At 35.0% G+C, this 21,091-nt stretch overlaps 1 protein-coding gene and 1 long non-coding RNA gene across 16 annotated transcripts in view; one reads left to right on the top strand and one right to left on the bottom strand.

The window, feature by feature from the left end:
* The window catches only part of LOC138844695 (uncharacterized), a 29,122-nt gene extending 8,693 nt beyond the window's left edge, over positions 1 to 20,429 (bottom strand). The window contains exons 1-2 of one of the 2 annotated variants that reach the window (XR_011380923.1): positions 20,292 to 20,429; positions 19,653 to 19,745 (exon numbers count right to left, since the gene is read on the bottom strand). This is a non-coding gene — a long non-coding RNA (uncharacterized lncRNA). Of the gene's footprint in view, positions 1 to 19,572; positions 19,746 to 20,291 lie in introns of those variants that run through there. The other variant, XR_011380922.1, reaches the window with a different exon arrangement.
* Positions 1 to 21,091, top strand: part of SLTM (SAFB like transcription modulator) — a 68,972-nt gene that overhangs the window by 17,560 nt on the left and 30,321 nt on the right. For 6 of the 14 annotated variants that reach the window (XM_051821937.2, XM_051821935.2, XM_051821940.2 and 3 more), the window contains 12 exons: positions 778 to 825; positions 9,115 to 9,142; positions 10,450 to 10,918; positions 11,534 to 11,583; positions 13,370 to 13,488; positions 15,409 to 15,558; positions 15,807 to 15,910; positions 16,003 to 16,169; positions 16,641 to 16,726; positions 16,938 to 17,101; positions 19,435 to 19,615; positions 20,343 to 20,467. In XM_051821937.2, coding sequence (XP_051677897.1) covers positions 778 to 825; positions 9,115 to 9,142; positions 10,450 to 10,918; positions 11,534 to 11,583; positions 13,370 to 13,488; positions 15,409 to 15,558; positions 15,807 to 15,910; positions 16,003 to 16,169; positions 16,641 to 16,726; positions 16,938 to 17,101; positions 19,435 to 19,615; positions 20,343 to 20,467 — 1,691 coding nt within the window. The remainder of the gene's footprint in view (positions 1 to 777; positions 826 to 9,114; positions 9,143 to 10,449; positions 10,919 to 11,533; positions 11,584 to 13,369; positions 13,489 to 15,408; positions 15,559 to 15,806; positions 15,911 to 16,002; positions 16,170 to 16,640; positions 16,727 to 16,937; positions 17,102 to 19,434; positions 19,616 to 20,342; positions 20,468 to 21,091) is intronic. The other 8 variants (XM_051821936.2, XM_051821943.2, XM_070054293.1 and 5 more) reach the window with 5 other exon arrangements.

Raw genomic sequence — 21,091 nt, 5'->3', positions numbered from 1 at the left:
ACCTAAGGAAATCTTAAATTTTTTCTTACCTCACATACATGTATATTTTTACACAGTTGTTAGACTGGAAGCTGCGATTTATTCTAAATTCTATTTTCATATAACATGTCATAATGACTTCATGATCTGTGTGTTATACCTAATTTATGAGACTGCTTTCCATTTGTCTGATAGCAACTCCTTTAATTTTGGACATTTAAGTTCTACCCTATTTTGAATGAGTGTATTAATTTCACTCAGACCTCGCAGCATTCCTTGGTGGGGAGGTTGTCTTTTCCCCTAGGCTACTTTAGAAGGTATGAAAAAGCTACTTTAATTTGCATTTCTTTGGTTATTATCAAAGGGTGGGGAAAACACGAATGAAAGTTTAATTTTTAAATTTTTTGATTTTTAAAAAGGTTAGTTTTAAAGCAGATAGTTTTTGAAATTTTTCTTTAAAAAGCAAGCTGTCCTGCTTTGAAGGAGGTTATTACATCATAAGAAAACCATTGTTCAGGGAATCAGTGCTTGTTAGTATTTATGCTTCAAACACTTCCCCTTCTACCTAGCCTAATAAATGAGGGGCTCAGGGAAGATTCCTCTAATTCTCTACTAACATGACTAATGTTTTATGTTGGCATAAAACATACAGTTTAAATTCTTAAGCATTGATTTAGTACCTACACTGCTGTAGACACTGTGCCCACAAGGCAGATGTTATCAGGTATAAACATAAAAGCATTCTCATTTTACCCAGATACTTTGTAAAGCAAAGCTATTGTATACCCTTTTACTTAGGAAATTGAAGCTCAAGAAGGTGAAGATGATACCTTTCTAACAGCCCAAGTAAGTTTTCATTTGGTCCTATGAATCTGATATTGTGGGTGGAAGGGCTTGGAAAAGGAATCTTATTTTGATGTCATAATTTTTAATTCATAAAATTGCCTTAAATTTAATACTGGGTTATATATGTATGGTGTATACAAAATACTTAAAATTATTAGCAAATAGTTGAAATTATTGTTGCCAATAAATAGCTGAAATTATTGTTGCTATAAAGATATTTGGAATTATTATGAGGTTTCTGCCATTTTCAGAATTAAAAATTACCCTTTCTGTAAAAGATAACTCTGGTTACCAATCTTATGAGAAGTTTACATTCTCCCTTATTTTTTTGTGTCACTTTGGTGTAAAACAAATAGTTTAAACACATTAATATCCTTTAATTCTGTGTTCTAGAAACTTACTCACTGTGTCCATATGGAAAACAACTGTACTTCATGATAAAATTTGGTTTTGTTATATGTGATATTCATAGTATATATCTTAACACATGATTGTCAGATGCTCAGTTTCTGTAGTTTAAAAATATGCTTTGTCTTTTTTTCATAACTATATTCAAGAACCCCTTATTCATGTACAACCTTTAAATGGCTCATTTTCCAATAGAAAGAGAGGTTCCCTGGTTTGCTGGGCTTCAGAATAATGGTCTAAGGTCTGTTACTTCCTCACTGGAACCTTTAGAGAGGCTCCTATTTATGGACTGAGTTGCCCCAGTGATGCCTTCTTTGCCTCTCTTGCCTGTGAAATGCACTCAGTTTTTATTGCAAGGGGAGAAACTTGTTTTTGGCCATTTAGAATATTCAGAAAGGAAATGTTAGGACTGTGATAGCGATTAGGCCTGTCCAACATCCTATCCCTAAGTTCATTCATTCCTTAGTACTAAAGAATACATTAGGAAGATTGACCCTTAAATTGAATAAATAACCTTTCTAGATTACTGATTTGCAGATAGTTGGAATTGAACTCTTCATATCCTTGGGCAACTAGCTTTTTCAGTTGGATCAAGGGCTACTCCTATATTCTTGCAGGCTATGAGTTGTGGAAATACTGGATTGAAGGATCTCTCATTTACAAAATTGATTATTTAGGTATCTATTTATTTTTAAAGATTTATTTATTTTTTATTTATTTGAAAGGCAGAGTTACAGAGAAAGGAGGAGAATAAAAAGAAAGAGAGAGAGATCGTCATCTGCGGGTTTACTCCCCAAATGGACTCAGTGGCCAGGACTGGGCCAGGCCAAAGCCAGGAGCCCAGAACTTCCTCTGGGTCTCCCATGTAGGTACAGAGGCCCTAGGAGTTGGGCCATCTTCTGCTGCTTTCCAGGTGCATTAGCAAGGAGCTGGATCAGAAGTGGAGCAGCTGAGTCTTGACCAGCCCCCATATGGGATGCCAGTGTCGCAGATGGAGGCTTAACCTTCTACGCCACAGTGCTGGCCCCAATAATAGGTTATTTATTACAAACTTTTTCTTAACCTATAGAAATAAAGCATCTTAAGAAATGAATGGGTGCATTTTCTCATTTTCATACATTTTGGGGGCTAAAGATAGCCTTGCTTGTATTTCTTCCTGATAGTGAAAGAATATTTATTTCTCTTCAGAGGACAGGGAATTTAAAATTTCAGAGAAATTTCCTTTAAGTAAAGTGACCTTTTTCTCTTTCTAAATAATGTATGGTGGAACATCTAGAAATCTATAAACGATACTTCGGTTTCACCATGCGTTAATGATTTTAAACAGGCTTACAGAGTATGTTACTCTGAATATAGTAGTGCCATCACCCAGTTTCTGATATTATCAACTCATAACCAGTCTTATTTCCCCTATACCTCTGTCTCTTTCCTTTTCTGCATTATTTTGAATCAATCCATCTGTGTTTTACTTGGAAAATTTCAGTATGTGCCACTAAAAGAGAACTATTAACATCATTAAGTCAGTGTTTAAATGTTCTACTGTCTGCTGATTTTTCCCTTTGTAGGTATTGTTTGAATCCAGATAGAAATAAGATCTACATATTGTGACTGATTAAAGTGTTTATTAGCTCCTCAACCTCCCCCCCAACACACACACATACACACACAATTTTAATTCTTGAAAGAATTGAGTTGTTTATAGAGCAGGGTTTGCAGTGTTTTTTAAAGAGTTATCTTTGTTTTTGCTATGTCACAGCTATTCAGCTCTTCTTCTGTAGTGTGAAAGCAGCTGTAGACAATATGTAAATGAATGGGCATGGCTATGTTTCTACAAATATTTACAAAAATGGGCATTTGGTATTGTTTGCCAACTCCTGCTGTAGAGCTTCTAAAGTCTAGATTTTGCTTCTAAAGTCTAGATTTTCCTGTGGTGCCATTCCACAGATTCACTTATATACTGTTACTTTCTGTAAATTGGTAAGTCGGTTACAGGATCAAGGGGCTTAGTGTCAGATTAAGATATCAGATCCCCCCATCATAACACATAATACTTTTTAGGTAGGATTGTATTCTTCATTTGAATGCTCATAATATCTGGTTGAATAGTTTTGTGTTGATTCTAGTCATTGATGAGCTTTACCCCATTAGGAGCTGCAAAATTTTGACATTCTAATCACATCATTTCTTCTTTATTAGCTGGAATATTTCTAGAAAGAGAAATTCTTCATCTACTATTTGTTTTCCCACTTACAGAGGAAAGCTAGGATGTATGTTTGATTCTTTAATTTTAGTTGCCAATTTTTAGAATAATGAGCTGGTTCTCTAGCATCTCTAAAAGTAACCAGTGAGTTTAAAATTTTTCCTTTCCCTTAGATTCATTCTGAACTCATGGATTTGACTATTTAATGTATTTTGGTTCATTGCTATTATCCTTGTTAATGATTAAATTGTCCCATATATGGCTAGTGAGAAAGCCTCTTCAAGTTGACTCTAAGTCCTTTTGACATGACCCCAGTGGTCTTTGAGTCTTTGCTTTCTGCTCTGTAAAGATGTTCCATGTCCTGCTGCAGACCTATATAATTAGCTGTTTTTTCCTTTTAGTGGTAAATGGGACTTCAGGACGTCAATCTGGGTGGTAGGCGTGTTCACTGTTACTGAATTATTTGTGGTTTCTAGGTCTTTTTAATGTATACTTCTAGAGAATATATTGGAATGTTTTGTTCTTTGTTTTGACTTTTAAGATAAAATTGATTTTTGGTTCATTTGGGTACTTTTTCAAGTTAATCATTTCCCTTATCTTAATCATTTCCTTATCTCACTACCAATACCAGCACCAATATGATTACTGAAAATATTTTTTCTCAGTTATGTTTGTCATAAGAATGTATGCCTCAAGGGATGAAGAGATTAGTTGTGCTCTGTATGATTATATCACCAACTAATACATATTCAGGTTGATTTGTTTACGTTTATTTTCAACATTTAGGTATGGCTTTTAATGATAAAATCAGCAGGTTCTTGAGTCTGTGATTATTTGCAGACAAAAAGTTTTAAAAATCATCTAATTAAAATATTTGCATGGGGGCCGAGCTTTGTGGTGTGGTGAACTGAGCCCCACCTGCAATGCCAGCATCCTGTATCAGCACTGGTTTGAGTCCTGGCTGCCCTGCTTCTGATCCAGCGCTATGCTAGTGACCCTGGGAAGGCAGTGGGATATGGCCCAAGTGCTTAGGTCCCCTGCCACCCATGTGGGATACCTAGATGTCCTGGCTTCGTGATCATTTGGGGAGTGAATCAGTGAATGGAAAATCTCTTTCTGTTTTTCCCTTTCTCTGTCTCCTCCACCCCAACTCTGCCTTTCAAAATAAATAAATAAGTAAGTAAGTAAATCTTATTAAAAAAAAAAAAAAAAAAAACAAGCGCTCAGGCTTTTACTTGAAGCTTGAATTTTTAGGCATTAGCTTCTAGGTAGTTTGCTATACTACATAGAATTTAGTCCATGTTCTGTTTCTTTAAGTTAATCACAATATGATGATTTGGGACAGATTCTCTTAGCCAATTACAGTGAACATTATAATTCCTACAGATCATGGCACATGGTATATATGTAATTAATGATTATTTGTAGTGTTGTTTTACTAGCTTGAGGTTGGCAGTTAAGTATTTTATGAAAGTTTTTCTTCAAATTTTTCTACTAATGCTTTGATTCTTAGAAGTTCCTTCTAGTCTCAAGAACCTCTTCAATCTTCTCTTGTTGTGACGTTTATATTCTACTTTCCTTTGTGTCTAACATTTCGTTAACCTGGGTGTCTTCTTTTTTTTGTCATATAAAATGTATATACCTATGAAAGCCAAAATTTACCACTGTCTTCTCCATAAAGCTTTCTCTAATTCCTGTCTCCTCTGGAGTGCTTTACTCATTACAGAGGACTTTTTGTACCTGTTATTTTAATCCCTGATATATCTTATACAGATCACATGTGATCTCTGTTACATAGGTAAAATTCATCTAGATAGATGACATACCAAAGAGTAGAACTGTTTCCGTGGTAAGGACAGGATAAACACATAGGAATTATGATGCCTACTGTAGTATTATTTTCACACCCACAAAAAATCACCCTAGCAAATGTTTTGTAAGTTCTTTTGTACTTATGTTAACTCCTTCATATATATAAAAATGAGCACTTCTTTCAGTCTTTAGCTAAAGATAGCAGTGTCTTAACACTAAATTTATTCAGGAAATACATTTGACAAATATTTATTGAGTGCTGAGGTGGGCATTGTGGCATAGCAGGTTAAACCATACCAGAGTGCCAATTTGAGTCCTGGCTCCTCTGCTTCCTATCCAGCTTCCTGCTAATGAATGTGTGCAGGCATCTGGGGAGTGAACCAGTAAATGGGAAATCTCTGTCACTCTGCCTTTAAAGTAGATGGAAATAATGAAATTTTAAAATTTTAAAATATTAAAAAATATTTGTTGTGCTTATTATGTGTTAAGAATTTTTTTTAATTCCCCATGTCATTTATATTGTCAGATAGCAGATGGTTTGTGATTTAAGCTTATTTTGAAAGTCTTATCTATTAAAACTTTTTTAGTTTAAGAGGCAGAGAAAGAGAGGGAGAATTCTGTATCACTGGTTCCCTCTGCAAATGCCTACAGTGGCCAGGACCTGGCCAGACTGAAGCCAGGATCTGGGAGGTCAGTTTAGGTCGGCCGTGTGGGTGGCAGAAACCCAATCATTTGAACCACTGCTGTTACTTCTCTGGATTCCCATTAGAAGAAGCTGGAGTCAGGATCCCGAGCTGGGAATTGAACGTAGGCACTCTGCTGTGGGACTATGGGTGTCTGAACCTCTGGGCTAAATACCTCCCCCAGGACACCTGCTGAACACATCATGCACACCACAGTCAGAGGAAAGGAGGTCTTTTATGTAATCCACACATGTACATATATTGCAAGTTTGTAATAAACACTTGGTTGATTGAAAATTAGTCCCAGGTTTATCTGTATCTTGGCAGTCACTGATGTCCCTAAGATGAAATGAAAATAGAAGAACTTAAAAGAGTTTTTAGCGTTTGACTAAGGGTTGTACATTCCACTGCAGAGAACATGAGTGTTTGTCCCAAAGAGCAATTGTTTTATTTTCATGTCAAATATTTTTCCTAGATAAACTCAAGTGGTGACCTTAAAAGGATGCTTTACAGTAAATGTAAAGTGTGGTTTACATTTAATAAGTTATTGCTTCACAATATTTACTTATTTACTATATTATTCATTCTAGTAAAAATCTTTTTCAGTGGGTAGGAATTTTCAAATAAGTTGCGTATCGTGTCTGTACATAATATATTTAGACAAAAAATTTGTTGTTGTCTTTGTATTTCCTGCTTAGTTTGCTTATTGGAATGATTTTGGGGGCTTATTTAGGACTTTTTTTAGTCTTCCTTATTAGTACTATGTTTACTGTACAAATATGCACTTAAATGTGGTTCATCTTTCCTATAACCATCATTTATTGTTTATTTGAGAGGCAGAGAAACAGTGAACTCTTGTCTGCTGGTTTGCTCCCCATATGGCCGAAATAGCCAAGGGGAGCTGGGAATTCAATCCAGGTCTTCCACATGGGTAACAGGAACCTGATTACCTGAGTCACTGCTGGTGCCTCCCCAGGATCTGCATTAGCTGAAAACTGGAGTCGGAGATCCACCCAGGCACTTCCTTATGGGATGCAGACCTGTTAACCAGTATCTTAACTAGTAGGCTAACGGCGTGCCATAGCCTTAGTTGTTTTTATGCTTCACCTCATTGTAATCAGTTTTGTTTACTAGAAGCTGGGTCAAGTCCTTTTTTCCTAGGGCATATAAGTATATGTAATTAGGCCAGTGTAATCATTATGCAGAGAAACTTAGGTTATGAGAGCCCTCAGAAGACATGTTGAATTATTAAGAAAAATGTCTAAAAATTCATCCACAAAGTAAGGAGAATCCTAGCAGTTAATTTGGCAACTAGTAACAACATTTTTAATAAGCAGGGACAGTAACAAAAAAATGTTTTTTACCTGATACTCGTAAGTATACTCATAAAAATAGCAAATAATTTGGACATCTTTGCTTGAACTTATCAAGGTTGTAACTCTAAAAGAATCACTGGAAAGTGATGTTTCGTTGGCATCACAGGTAGATAAAGGAAAGTTAGGCTGCATTCTTCAAATTCATTTGTTCTACTTTTAACTATAAGCTAAGGTGTCCCAGCTTACTTTTCCCTTCAAAGTAAATTACTGAATTAAAATTTTAGAATAAAAGATTGATCCATAATTGGCACATGACTCATCCTCTCGTGCTGTTGCCACCTTACCACTCCATCCAAGCAAGGCCCCTTTTCTTTCCTTTCCAGACACTAGGTTAGGGGTATAATGATTAAAAGTAAATTCCATACAACAAAATTCTTTACAGTATAAATTAGCAGACTTGTAGAATAATTTGATTGACATTGCTATGAGTCAGTGATTAACTTTTTCTAGGCTGTTTTACTATCTTAAGCTTGTGGCTTAGAATTCAAGTGTACTTTTCTTCATGTTGTTTTAGTGACTAAAATTATGAGTCATTCCCTTTTTGGGATACTTAATGTTAACAGGGTCAAAACATTTAAGATTATTTTTTACAAATATGATTGTTATCCATACCTAACTTTGAGCATGTAGTAAAATATTTGACATTTTTATGGAATACATGATTTTATATGAATCTAAAATCGTGTTACATGAGTCTAAAGTGTTTAAACTGCCATTTAAAGTTTCATTTCTCTTTCAATTTTGCTTTAAGTCTTCTTTGACTGCTCAGCTGGCACTCTAAGACAGTAGTTTTCAAAGTGTCCTCTCTGGACCAGCAGCGTGAGCATGACCTGGAAACTTGGTAGAGGTATACACTCTCAGGGCTCACTCCAGACATTCTGAACTAGACACACTGTGGCTGATCCCCAGTAATCTGTTTTAACTGAGCCTTCCAGGGGACTCTGGTACATGCTTATGTTTGAGAATCACTGCTCTAAGGCTTATTTGGTAATGTCACACCAGGTTTCATACCACCTAACTTAAATCAATCTACTTAAAATTATACTAAAAGTTAAAATATTCCTTAAAGTTTTTTTTCTGCTTTAGATTATAATGCATATTACTTGTCCTTTATGATTTGGGAAAATGTTTCTATCTTGGTGTGATTACTTAGTGATTTTTGCAGGGTTTGCTTGGTAAAGAAACTTTGTGACATTGCTGTTTTCAAATTCACACATGCTTAATTTTCAATTAAGTGACAATAGCAGATATTTTAAAATTAAAACACTGTTTTGAAAAAGGAATGAATTATTTCTTTTATAACTATAACAAAAATATCATTTTTAATTGGCTAGCCACCCACATATGTGTGATAGCTTTTAATTCATTTTAAACAGATAAAAATAATGAATGATTTGAAAGTGACAACTAGTCGGCTTTCTCATGTCTGAGATGCTTAAAAAGGATGTAGTCACTTGGTTGTTTTGTTTATTGTGCATTCAGAGTAATTAGGTCAGTCCTTTCATTGGCAGTTCTTTGAGATGAGTTAGGTTTGGGTTCTATAACCTCGTTTTGAGTAAAACTAAATAGGCTAGTTTGTTGATCTAATTGACAGTTTGCCTGTTTCTCCTAGAATTGCATATACTAGACATGTGCTGTAAATGGACTCTGGTTTTTATTGGAATATCCTATTTATTTGTTAGTGACAAGCATCCTTCATTAATATTAGTAAATTATCCATCAATTTAACGTAACTGATTTTGCACTACTACTAAAATCTGATTTTATGTTACTTTTTTTTTTTTACATTTGATTATTCTTTGAATTTCAGGATGGTGAGGAAGAAGAAAATGAGAAAGGTATGTTTGATGCTAAGTAGAGCTTAAAAATTAGACATTTAGAAAAAAACTAAATTATGTGGAAATACAGCATTCCTTATTTGAAATTTTATTTTTGAAATGAGTTTATTTTCAAATTTATCAACTAGTGAATTGTTAACATTGATTTAATTATGATTGGTTTTAATTTTTTTGAACACTTAAAATATATTCTAATTTGATAGTACATATCAGTTACTGTAGTGTACAATGCCATTTTTTAACTTAACACATTTAATTTTATCTTTAAAATAACTTCCAACATACGGTAAGTTGAGTACATCTTTAAGACTGACACTGCAGTAACTCATACGTGCTTACAGAGTCTGAGTACATAACTCATAATGAATTTTGCAACTGGTCCTAAAAATGATGAATGACCGGGAAACTGACTTTTTTGCTGCTTAGAGAAACTTTCATAGTCTTCTGACAGTTTGAGCAGTTTAGAACTGTCTCATCCAATACAGTTACAGGCACAACACTAGTAATGCCTGTGGTCATTGTGAGGTTTTGGAAGAGTTGTTGGACAGAAGTTAAAGGATCCTACTTTGGACTAGAAAGGACATGGAGTAGGGTTCTAAGCAAGGCAGAATGAGAAACCTAGAAGCAATGATGAAGTAAAGCTTCTGACTGAAAATCTCACATGCCCGAAGCCTTTCCATTTTGGGGGAATGCAAGACATCTGTGAAAATGGGAATTGCGGACTAACTGGACAGGATGAAGACTGGAAAAACCAAGTTCCTGAATGTTACGGAGCAGGAGCATCTTTGGAGCCTCCCATAGCAGTATTCCCTACGATTCTGGACTACCCAGGAATTGAAGAGTGAAAAAGATGGGGCCCTGAACTACTTCGAAGACTGCTATCTTCAGACTGTGGCCTTTCAAGAAGTCACAGTGAGAGTTCTGAAGGTCACAAGGGTCAAACCAAGATGATCAGAACGTTGAATAACAAATCTGCATGCTTGTCACTATTCCTTGGAGGAAAAAAATCTCTTCTATTGCCATTATAACCAGAAACGAAGAACTGGTATCTTCAGGATGGAACCATTTTCTCGCTCTCACTGTTGTTGTTTGGTGTTTGTATATAGAGATCATTTTTTCCATGAAGAATAAGTGATCCTGGGTAAAGGATTGTTTATGTTAGTTAATACCCTTGTGTTTTTTTTCCTCTAACCTTCCATCAGTGCTAATAACTGGCTTTATATTTTCTAGGTCCTATTCTAGCTTATGAATATGAAATTGTTTAAACTTCTTGTTTTGCCGTATTTATTCCTGTTAAATCCTCTTAGATATAGCAGGTTCTGGTGATGGTACACAAGAAGTATCTAAACCTCTTCCTTCAGAAGGGAACCTAGCTGAGGCTGATCACACAGCTCATGAAGAGATGGAAGCTAATGCGACTGTGAAAGAAGCTGAGGATGACAACATCTCGGTCACAATCCAGGCTGAAGATGCCATCACTCTGGATTTTGATGGTGATGACCTCCTAGAAACAGGTAAAAATGTGAAAATTACAGATTCCGAAGCAAGTAAGCCAAAAGATGGGCAGGACGCCATTGCACAGAGCCCGGAGAAGGAAAGCAAGGATTATGAGATGAATGCGAACCATAAAGATGGTAAGAAGGAAGACTGCGTGAAGGGTGATCCTGTCGAGAAGGAAGCCAGAGAAAGTTCTAAGAAAGCAGAATCTGGAGACAAAGAAAAGGATACTTTGAAGAAAGGGCCCTCGTCTACTGGGGCCTCTGGTCAAGCAAAGAGGTTTGTTTTTCTATGTCAGTTCTTTACGATACTGAATTCCAGCATTCAATAAGATCACTCTACATTAAGGGGGTGGCTTCAAGACCATGTACAGTAATTAGTGTCTTATGATCCTGCCTATAATATTTTTGATCGTCATAAGTTACTTTTAAAAAAATATCAAGATCTTCATAATATGCAGTGTGTCCTACTGATTGCATTGTCGAATTGTCAGCATATATTTGGTTTTTTGGTTGTTTTTTGTTTTTTGTTTTTTTTTTTTTTTTCAAATTGACAATTTTTTTGTGTTTTATTTTTAAAAATCCTTGTGATGATGGTTAATGAACAACTATCAGTTCTAAGAACACAAAATGAAGTCAAGTCCCAGTCCTGAAATCTGGAGAAGATGGCCATATATCCACTGAATAAAATTGTCAGAAAATCTAGATCTTCAGGCATCTTGGGGAAAATCAGTGCAAGAATCCTGAGGGAATCACTTATTCAAATAACCTAATCTAGGCCTTTGGAATTGTTAATTTGTGTGACTAGTTTTAAATAATAGTCAATGTCAAGCTGTTCTATTTGTTTTGTTTTGTTTTTTGTTTTCAATTTTCTTCTGGTGATTTGCTTCTTTAGCTCCTCCAAGGAATCTAAAGACAGCAAGACATCATCTAAAGATGACAAAGGTAATGGATTTTTCCCCCTATTTATTTTAATGGTAACAGCGCATTTTCATTAAAAAGTAATAGTTGCCTGGTGTTTCCTTTGACATTTAGTCCCTAAAAATTTTATTGATAGACTAAAAACATTGTTTGGTCTTTGTGTAACCATGGAGTTAGTTTACAGCAAACTCTGATTGAAGCATTGTTCTTTACCTAGTGTGTAAGCTGATCTGAATATGTTAAAAACCAATTTGATAGGAAAGACTTATGTATTGTGCTCTAAGCAACTGTACTGAATATTGATTGCTATTTCATTTGCTTACATTATAATTTTCAGAAGTGTTTTAATCTTAAGTTGCAGTGATTTGTATACAACTCTTTCCCTGTTTTATCTAGTAGGAAATATGCTATAAATCACTTTTAAAAACAAATCATGCTTTATATTAAGGCAAACTTTTGTTAACATGGCCAAAACATTTTATTTTATTTTAATTCTTCAGAATTTGCTTCCTAGTTGGACTTATTTTGGGTTAATGGTTGTCTTCTATAGGAAAGTCATTTAATTTTCAACTCTTCTAAGTGTAAAGGTGTACAATACTTGATTGCTTTCTGTATGGTATCCTTTAAGAAGCTTAGTGTTCTTTGTAAAATAGTACTTTTCCCCCTATTACTAAAATGTATCTTTTCTGTAATTAGTAAAGTACCTGGACCCTAATGTTACTGGTAACATCAAACAGATACACAAACTTCTCGTTAACACTGCATAAAGTAAAACCCTCTGATGAATGCTCTTCTTAAGAACAGAAAATGATCAGCCATTAATACTTAAAATATTTGAGTGCATGTGATCTCCTTTCCCCCTAAGTCTATGAGAAGAGTTTTAACATTTATGTCATTTCATTCTTTTAAAAGCAATGAAAATGTTACAGTTTTCTATGTGCAGTAACATGAGATTATGGAATTTGGTTCCTTTAATAGCTTATATACACTGTTTCTCTAAAAGTGGAAATAAATGAAAATTTCCCTTTTACCATGGCACAACTGAGGAAAAGCACTAAAGGGTGGATTGACTAGGCCTGTGTCCTAAGAGATGGGTCTTTAATTGTATGAAGCCTTAATGTATGCATTGAAATGGTACAAAAGTGACTCATATATACATTTACTTGTGTTCTACATGACTATGAGATCTCTGTTGTTAAGCTTGTGGTGATCTTATTTTAGAAGATTGTTTCTTATTGAAACAAGAATACTCCAGCTGCATATAATTCCCATTTTCTCTGATTTTTTTTCTAATAGAGAATGAAGGTGAACTAGGTGGTTAGTCTTTGTACTTAATTTAAATCCTTGAGAACACTTTGTTCATAATTCTTGACACTAGTTTTTTCCTTGCTCTAACTTTTCCCTCTTCTCCAGTTCTTAGGATGCAAATCCCACAATAGATGTGGCAATTAAGCAGTCTGTTCATTCTTGGAGGACTGCTTCCTAGTTGTGTGTATTTAGTAATTATAAACTCCTAGAACAACAATAAAAATCTAAGACTTGCAATTGATATTTTTACCCACTTTGGCTTTAAATTCATGGAATAGGAGGTGTCCAGATAGTTAAATTTGTTTCTTTACTAGTTATGTTATCTGTTATATTTGATTTTAATAACAGATTCAAAGGACTTTGATACCATAAAGTTATGCTATGAAAATTAAATGAAAGTATTTTATAGTTTTGAAGGGCTATGTCCCTTATAATTTTGAAAAAAAAAAAAAAGAAATTTCTGATTAAGATACTTAAATGTCTGATATTAAATCTATCCTAGGAAGTACAAGTAGTACTAGTGGTAGCAGTGGAAGCTCAACTAAAAATATCTGGGTTAGTGGACTTTCTTCTAATACCAAAGCTGCTGACTTGAAGAACCTCTTTGGCAAGTATGGAAAGGTACATTCTTTTTTCCGTTTTTTATCTATATTTCTAGTGTCTGCATTTGAAACAGATTGTACTTGAAATGGTGTTTCATAAACATTTTCTAATTTCTAGTATGACTTAGGAGTGTTCGAGGCATAATTACTGACTTCTGTGGTAATGATAGAATTGATTTAGGGATTAAATGATGTTTCATCATTCAGTTTTACTTTGAGCCGTAGGGACCTTTGTATTCTAAATCTTGAACCCACTTACAACAGGAAACTGAGCTTTATTTACCATGATTTTTTTTTAGCACCTGGCATGAGGTCTGGCACATTGCTGAGGCTGATTTCATCATCTTGAAAATAAATGTCTACCATTAGGCAGTAGGATATCATAACCAGGGGAAAAACTAATGTGTCCCTTGTTAATGTGTCCCTAGTCCAGTGTTAGAGAAAAAAAAATGTAAAACTGGTAAAAGAAAAATGTGTGCATATATATATATGTAGATGGACATATCAATATATTTTTAATCAAAAATGTCATAAGTACTGTGAGGGAAGAATGCAGATTTTTAAGAGAGAAGAGAGGCTCTGCTATGCTTGATTCGTGAGGAAAATTTTCTCTGGTATTCAAGGAGACACCTAAAGGAAGGGAAGTGGTAGTCAAAGAACACTAAATTAATAGTTATTGCATTTAACTGTGATTCGTCGGTATCTTTTGGGGCATTCACTGCTTTCTGTTAAGTTTTTCATGTATGTAAAATTTAACGTACTCCTGTGTAAGCTCTTTGAGGGCAAGGACCATGTACATTGTACTTTGTATGCACATGAAAGGCTTTAAATATAATAGGCATAAAACTAATGACCAATATTGATAAGTCATTAATCAATCTTACAAAAATCTATGAAACAATAATAAAAATTGTTGATTATTAGGAGGTTTTTATCTGCTTAACTAAGAGAGTTACCTGAGTGTAAAGCAAGTTGTTGTAGATGTCAGGTAGAGAACACAGATACAGAACATTGTGAATTTAGTCCTGTGATCACTCATGATGTGTTCTTGTTCTGTTTTCAGTATTAGAGAAGTGAAAACAATATTTTAATGTTGACATTTATTAAACTTAATATTAAAGATTCCATCCACTTAATAACAAGGTTTTGGACTTGTAAACTTTGGGGCAAATAAACATTTCGCAGGGTTAAGATGAAAACCCGTGGTTTCTAGCTGCCCCCACTGTGGAATTTATATTCCCTGTTTACCTCTTCCTGGCATTATGTCTTTATTCCTCTTTATTCAGCGCTGGATTGTTATCTGTCACTTTTCTCCTCATACTTCCATCCTTGCTTTGCTTCTCCCTCTTAATATCAATCTTACATAATTGAAGGCATTGGTCATTTTTATATTGATGCAGATTTTGAAAGCATATAGATGGAGAAGATTGTCTTTAAAGTTTTAGGGTTATTTTTAAGTGAGCTTTAGAACATATGACTGGTTTCTCTTCTAATTTTTGAAGTGTAGGAAAATGTTAACACTCACTAGTATCTGGAAAATTATCTTTAATTTTTTCTCTAAGTGATTCAGGTTGGGCCAATGATAGGAAAATATTGTTCTAAATCCAGTTTCTTGCTCTCTTTAACTGTACCATTACTTCATTGATGTGATCAATTGATATTTGGGCTATATATGTAACTAAAAAGAAAAGATAGGTTAAATTGCTTTTTTGACACTTTAAGTTCTCTTGAAGTTTTACTAAATATTTATGGAAAAGTAGATGTGATCACAAGAAGAAACCAAAGAATATATGTTTTAACTTTATTCTTTATCCTGAATTAATATATCCTGACTGTATCCTTTAAAGTGAATAGTCTTCAGTTCTGAAGCTTGGTCTACTTATAAATATGTGTCATTGTGAAGTTGTAAGACTTTTTAAAGTATCATCTCATTTTGTAGGTTCTAAGTGCAAAGGTAGTTACAAATGCTCGAAGTCCTGGGGCGAAGTGCTATGGCATTGTAACTATGTCTTCAAGCACAGAAGTGTCCAGGTGTATTGCACATCTGCATCGTACTGAGCTGCACGGACAGCTGATTTCTGTTGAAAAAGTAAGCTCACCGATCGGTTTATCAAAGGGAGATTACATTGATGCATAGTAATTCTCAACTTAAAGATCTTCAGCATTGGCAGAAAGAGAAATAGGAATGTTTTTGAAAAGTGTATACATTTTTATATTTTTTTTACTTTTTTTAAGTTATAATTCTCTATTCCAAATTTTCTGTCATCAACTCACTTAGAATCATAAAATTGTGACTTTAAAACTCAGGTATTTTTTTTTCTGATTTAAAACTTTCAGGTAAAAGGTGATCCTTCTAAGAAAGAAATGAAGAAAGAAAATGATGAAAAGAGTAGTTCAAGAAGTTCTGGAGATAAAAAAAATATGAGTGACAGAAATAGCAAGTAAGGATTTTTTTTTTATGAGTAGATGGACTTTTTTGGTACATTAATATAGTAGTTCTTATTCTGCTGTCTTTTTTGGAATGATGCGGTAGGACACAAGCGTCTGTCAAAAAAGAAGAAAAAAGATCATCTGAGAAGTCTGAGAAAAAAGAAAGCAAGGACACTAAGAAAGTAGAAAGTAAAGATGAGAAGAACGATAACGGAGCAAGTGGCCCAACCTCGGAATCGATTAAGAAAAGTGAAGAGAAGAAGCGAATAAGTATGCTTGCTCTATGTCTGTCTTCTCAGTCCCTTTCTCGTATGTTCTCTGTCTTAATTTTTACAGTGGAAGGGAAAACTTGAGGTTTTGATCAGATAAATATTTAAATTTTCTTGTTAGACATTACTGTGGTAGAAAAGGAGCACTAAGTAAAACGGTCTTCTTTTTTACTCCTGTGAAACATTGGTGTTCTTCCAGCTAAGTCTCTAAATCTGGTTGACTTAAAATGGGTTCTTGATTAATAGTATTGAGTTAGGAACTTTTGATATCACTGAACATATTAATGTTAACATACCAAACTAGTTGACAAACTGAGTTTAAATTCTCATAGAATCAGTAGGTTTTTATTTATTTATTTATTTACATGTATCAGTTTGTGAATATCTGGCTATCTTGAGATTGAGCATTTTTATATATATTATTAATTAATTTTTTTTAGACTTTTGTTTATCTAACGTTTTTTCTTTTTAGGTTCAAAGAGTCCAGGACATATGGTAATATTAGATCAAACTAAAGGAGATCATTGTAGGCCATCAAGAAGAGGAAGATATGAGAAAGTAAGTCCCCAGGAGGCATGTTGTATACTGTTTCACCTGTCTCCAAAAGAACATAATTCTGTGCCTCTGTAGACACTTTGCATACTGCCATGCTAGAAAATGCGCACAAAGGAAATGCTGTTAGTCATTTGAGCTTCCTAAGTGGCTAACCAAATAAAACCCCGAATTATTTTAACCTTTCCACTCCCTCTTATAATTTTTTTTCCCATAGATTCATGGAAGAAGCAAGGAAAAGGAGAGAGCTAGTCTAGATAAAAAAAGGGACAAAGACTATAGAAGGAAAGAGATCTTGCCTTTTGAAAAGATGAAGGAACAAAGATTGAGAGAACATTTAGTGCGTTTTGAAAGGCTGCGGCGAGCAATGGAACTTCGAAGGTAAGAATGGTTACATTTTAAACAGTAGTTATAAGCTAGATTTTTGGAAACTGTATTCCCATAGGAGATGGTTTGCTACTTTAAAGTGTAATAAGATCTGATGATTTCTTAAATTTGCATAGCACTTTACAGTTTACAAAGTACTTTTCCATCTGTTGTCTCCAACTCAGCAGTTCTGTAGGTTAGTTATGCCCATTTTACAATTGGAGAAAAAAATGGGGGCCCAGAGAGGCTAAATGACTCTTCCAATGCCACCTGGCTAACGAGTGGCAGAGTCGGGACTCAGACCCAAGTCTTCTGACTCCAAGTCCAATGCTCTTTCCTCTACTCCAAAGATGCTGCCATAAAAAAAACTGACTATAAAGGAAAAATGATTTTGAGATTATTTCAAAGTAGGATATGCTGTTCAGACATGTACAGTGTTGAAATTTTAACTACAAATTTAGCACAAATTCATTGTCTTTGGATTAGTGCTCAAGTGAAAGAATATTATGAGCCATATCGTACTCAGACTATCACAAATAAGCATTCTCTTTAAAACAATATAACATTTGGAAAACTGACATGTTTCTATTTTTAGTAGTGATGTTTCAGTTTATCAACTTATGGATGCTACTTAAAATAATCTTGTGAATTTGTTTTTATAATTTATTTTTCCAAATGTTAACCCGTCTTGTCCAGAGGATTTCATTCGTTCATTCACAGGAATATAGGAACTACCTGAGATAGCAACTTTGATAATACAGCAATGGCCACACAGTTTTACTGAAAGGAAATAATCCTTGCATTTTCCCTGTTTTTAGTGAAATTGCAGTGTGCTTAGCTTTCTGTTTTATTTAGCTGACAACCAGTTGGAAAGAGAGTGCGAGTAGGGAGCTAACAGAACAATGATTTTCAAACTTTTCTTACCAATGCCCCATTCATATAAATAAAAAAAAAGTCATAATCCTTCTTTATTTTCCTGTAGTGAAATTGATGCATAATATACCTTCCTATACAGATAATTTCGAGTCAATATAATGCCCTAAATGTAATATAAAGAAGAGTTTATTTATACTAAAATATATGTTCTAGATATAAATGCTTAGGCATCATTCTTCAAGAAGCCTTAATGAATAGTCAGGTGTTTGCACCCCAACTCTAGCGTCATTGAGAATGTGACAGATACTTGAACAGGCAGATACTGGTGTGTTGTATTGGTGAGTCAGATACCAGTAGTGGTGTTGATACTACGATTTCTGAAGTGGTAAATAGCTCTTGGTAAAATTCTCAAAAAAGTATAATTTTTCCTTTATGCAGTTACATTACTGGAAATTTTTAGTGTCTATAAAATTATAGCAAGGCAAACAAGCCTAGCATTTACTAAAAATGGAATTAAGTTCTAGGCTCAGATGTTACTTTTCAAAGGTTTTTTTGGTGGTTGTTTTTTAATGACATCAGTGTCCATTGTGGCATTTGAAAGGTATAAGGGGTGTTGCATAGCTGTTGTTCTGTAGAACTATCCTGATCATTCCATGCATCATGAGATACTTGGAATCTTTGGTCTTTATCCACTAAATGTTAGTAGCAGCCCCATGGTTGTTATGATCATTAAGAATATCCCACTGATTTCTGTGGAAGTACTGCTGACCCAAAAGAACCACTGGGTTGCTGGAGGAAGACCTACTGAGAGACACAATTATACACTGCCTGAGAATGAGCAAATGACAGAACACTTTTAGAAGTCTAATACAATAACTTAATTCAGTTGGACAAACGATTGAACTACCTTTGACTCAAAAAAGCGTGTTACCTGGAGCCATATGTTAATGGGCCAGTGAACACTGAATAAGTGCCCTTTAGGGCATCATTTTGTCACATGTAGCACTTGGTATAATTAATGTTGTTGGTTATAATCCCGAGTCATTAAAATAAAGTATATGCCTTGTTTTAGGAGACAGAATATATAATAGACAATGGGAAATTTTCTATCAAAAAGAGTTGATAAAAGTTGTAGTTTTGTAAATTCATATATGTAGAATATTTCCTTTTAAACATGTTAATTAATTAATGGGCTATTAACTATAGTGGGATTTTTATTTAAACAGGAATCATGTAAAAGGCAGTTCCTCTATATAAAATTCGACTGCTCAGCTGACAGTCTTATAAATAAGTAACAGTCTTGGAATCTGTTTAAAGTTTTATTTTGAGTTCTCTTTCCAATTACATTAAAACTACTTAGATTGAGTTAAGTTAAAATTGACAACCTCAAGGAAAAATTCAAATTCAAAAGCTATTCTCTTTCACACAGTGCTAGCATAATTTAAGTATTTCTAAATACTGATTTTTGGTAGACGAAGAGAGATTGCAGAAAGAGAGCGTCGAGAGCGAGAACGCATTAGAATAATTCGTGAACGGGAAGAACGGGAACGCTTACAGAGAGAGAGAGAGCGCCTAGAAATTGAAAGGCAAAAACTAGAGAGAGAGAGAATGGAACGCGAACGCTTGGAAAGGGAACGCATTCGTATTGAACAGGTGCAGTCAGAAAATCTTTTCATCTTAAATAACTCACCTTTTTCAAACCTTGTGATTTTGCCCTAAAATTTGCTTTACTTCTTGTAAAGCTTCTATGGAATGAGTTCAGCTAATGAGTGTTTAAGTGTCCCTGAAAGATAACAATGAATTAGGCACTAGTTAAAATCCGCTTAGTAATGATTTTGTTCTACATAATTGGTAATAACTCTAGCTCTGCAATATCATGGCAGCCTAATAGTCTGAGCATAGGACTATGAGTCCAGAGTAGTTGTAATCCAGGCTCTGTCACTATCCCAGTCTTAGAAGATAATAACTATTTCCTGACATATTACAGTGGGAATGATTTCCCAAGGCTGGAAGGAAATAATGCCTCTCTTTGCAGAATTGCAACCCAAGATTTTAAGGCACTTAATTGCCATACATTACTAAGAACTCTGTGTCTGATTCCCTTTAGATGCTTTTGCATTATTCAAATGACTAAACTAAATCTGACCTTCCCAAACACTTGCTGGCTTTCACCACCCAAACCCTGTTACTTTAGTATTGCAGAACAATAGCCATAGTCTAGATTGTTGAAATCAAATATATGTATTTGTCCCAGGTGTGTGTTTTGCCTGGTGCTTGCCTGTTATGGTTTCTTATGATGGGGTTGAAACAGGGTTGCATATGTACTTACCTTCTGTTTCCGTCTTGCATTGGTTGGCTCTTCCTTCTGTGTTGTCTGAAGGAGCGTCGTAAGGAAGCTGAGCGGATTGCTCGGGAGCGAGAGGAGCTCAGAAGACAGCAGCAGCAGCTTCGTTATGAACAAGAAAAAAGGAATTCTTTGAAACGCCCACGTGATGTAGATCATAGGTAGTTGCTTAATTTCTTCCTTAACAGTTTACCTTGCTGTCTTATTTCCTGTACACCAAGTCCAGAGCAGTAGAAGATACACATTTCTATCACTGGAATCAAAGGTCACGATCAGTAGGGAGGGGAAGATTACAGTACAGGGGGTGTACCCAGTACATTATCGAGTAGGAACATTGTGCTCTTCTTTCGTTCCCACTACCTCCTCTTTAAAAAAAAAAAAAAAAAAAAAAAAAAAATTATTTATTTATTTGAAAGGCAGAGTTACAGAGAGAAAAGGAGAAACATCTTCCATCTGCCAATTCACTCCCCAAATGGCTGCTACTGCCAGGACTACGTCAGGCCAAAGCCGGGAACTTCAGATGAGTCTCCCACATGGGTGCAGGGGCCCAAGCACTTGGGCTGTCTTCCTCTGTTCCCAGGCACATTAGCAGGGAGGTAGATTGAAAGTGGCAGCCAGGGCTTAAACCAGCACCCATATGGGATGTGGGTGTTGCAAGTGGTAGCTTAATCTGCTGTGCCACAATGTTGGCCCCTCTTTTTCCCTTCTTTATGCCAAATGATTGACTAGAAATGTATGGTTACGATAGACTTCAAGAATGGTTCTCGGGGCCAGCACTGTGGTGC

This window comes from Oryctolagus cuniculus, chromosome 12, assembly GCF_964237555.1.
Source record: "Oryctolagus cuniculus chromosome 12, mOryCun1.1, whole genome shotgun sequence".
Lineage (NCBI taxonomy): Eukaryota > Metazoa > Chordata > Mammalia > Lagomorpha > Leporidae > Oryctolagus > Oryctolagus cuniculus.
This window is presented reverse-complemented; position numbering and strand designations above follow the sequence as displayed.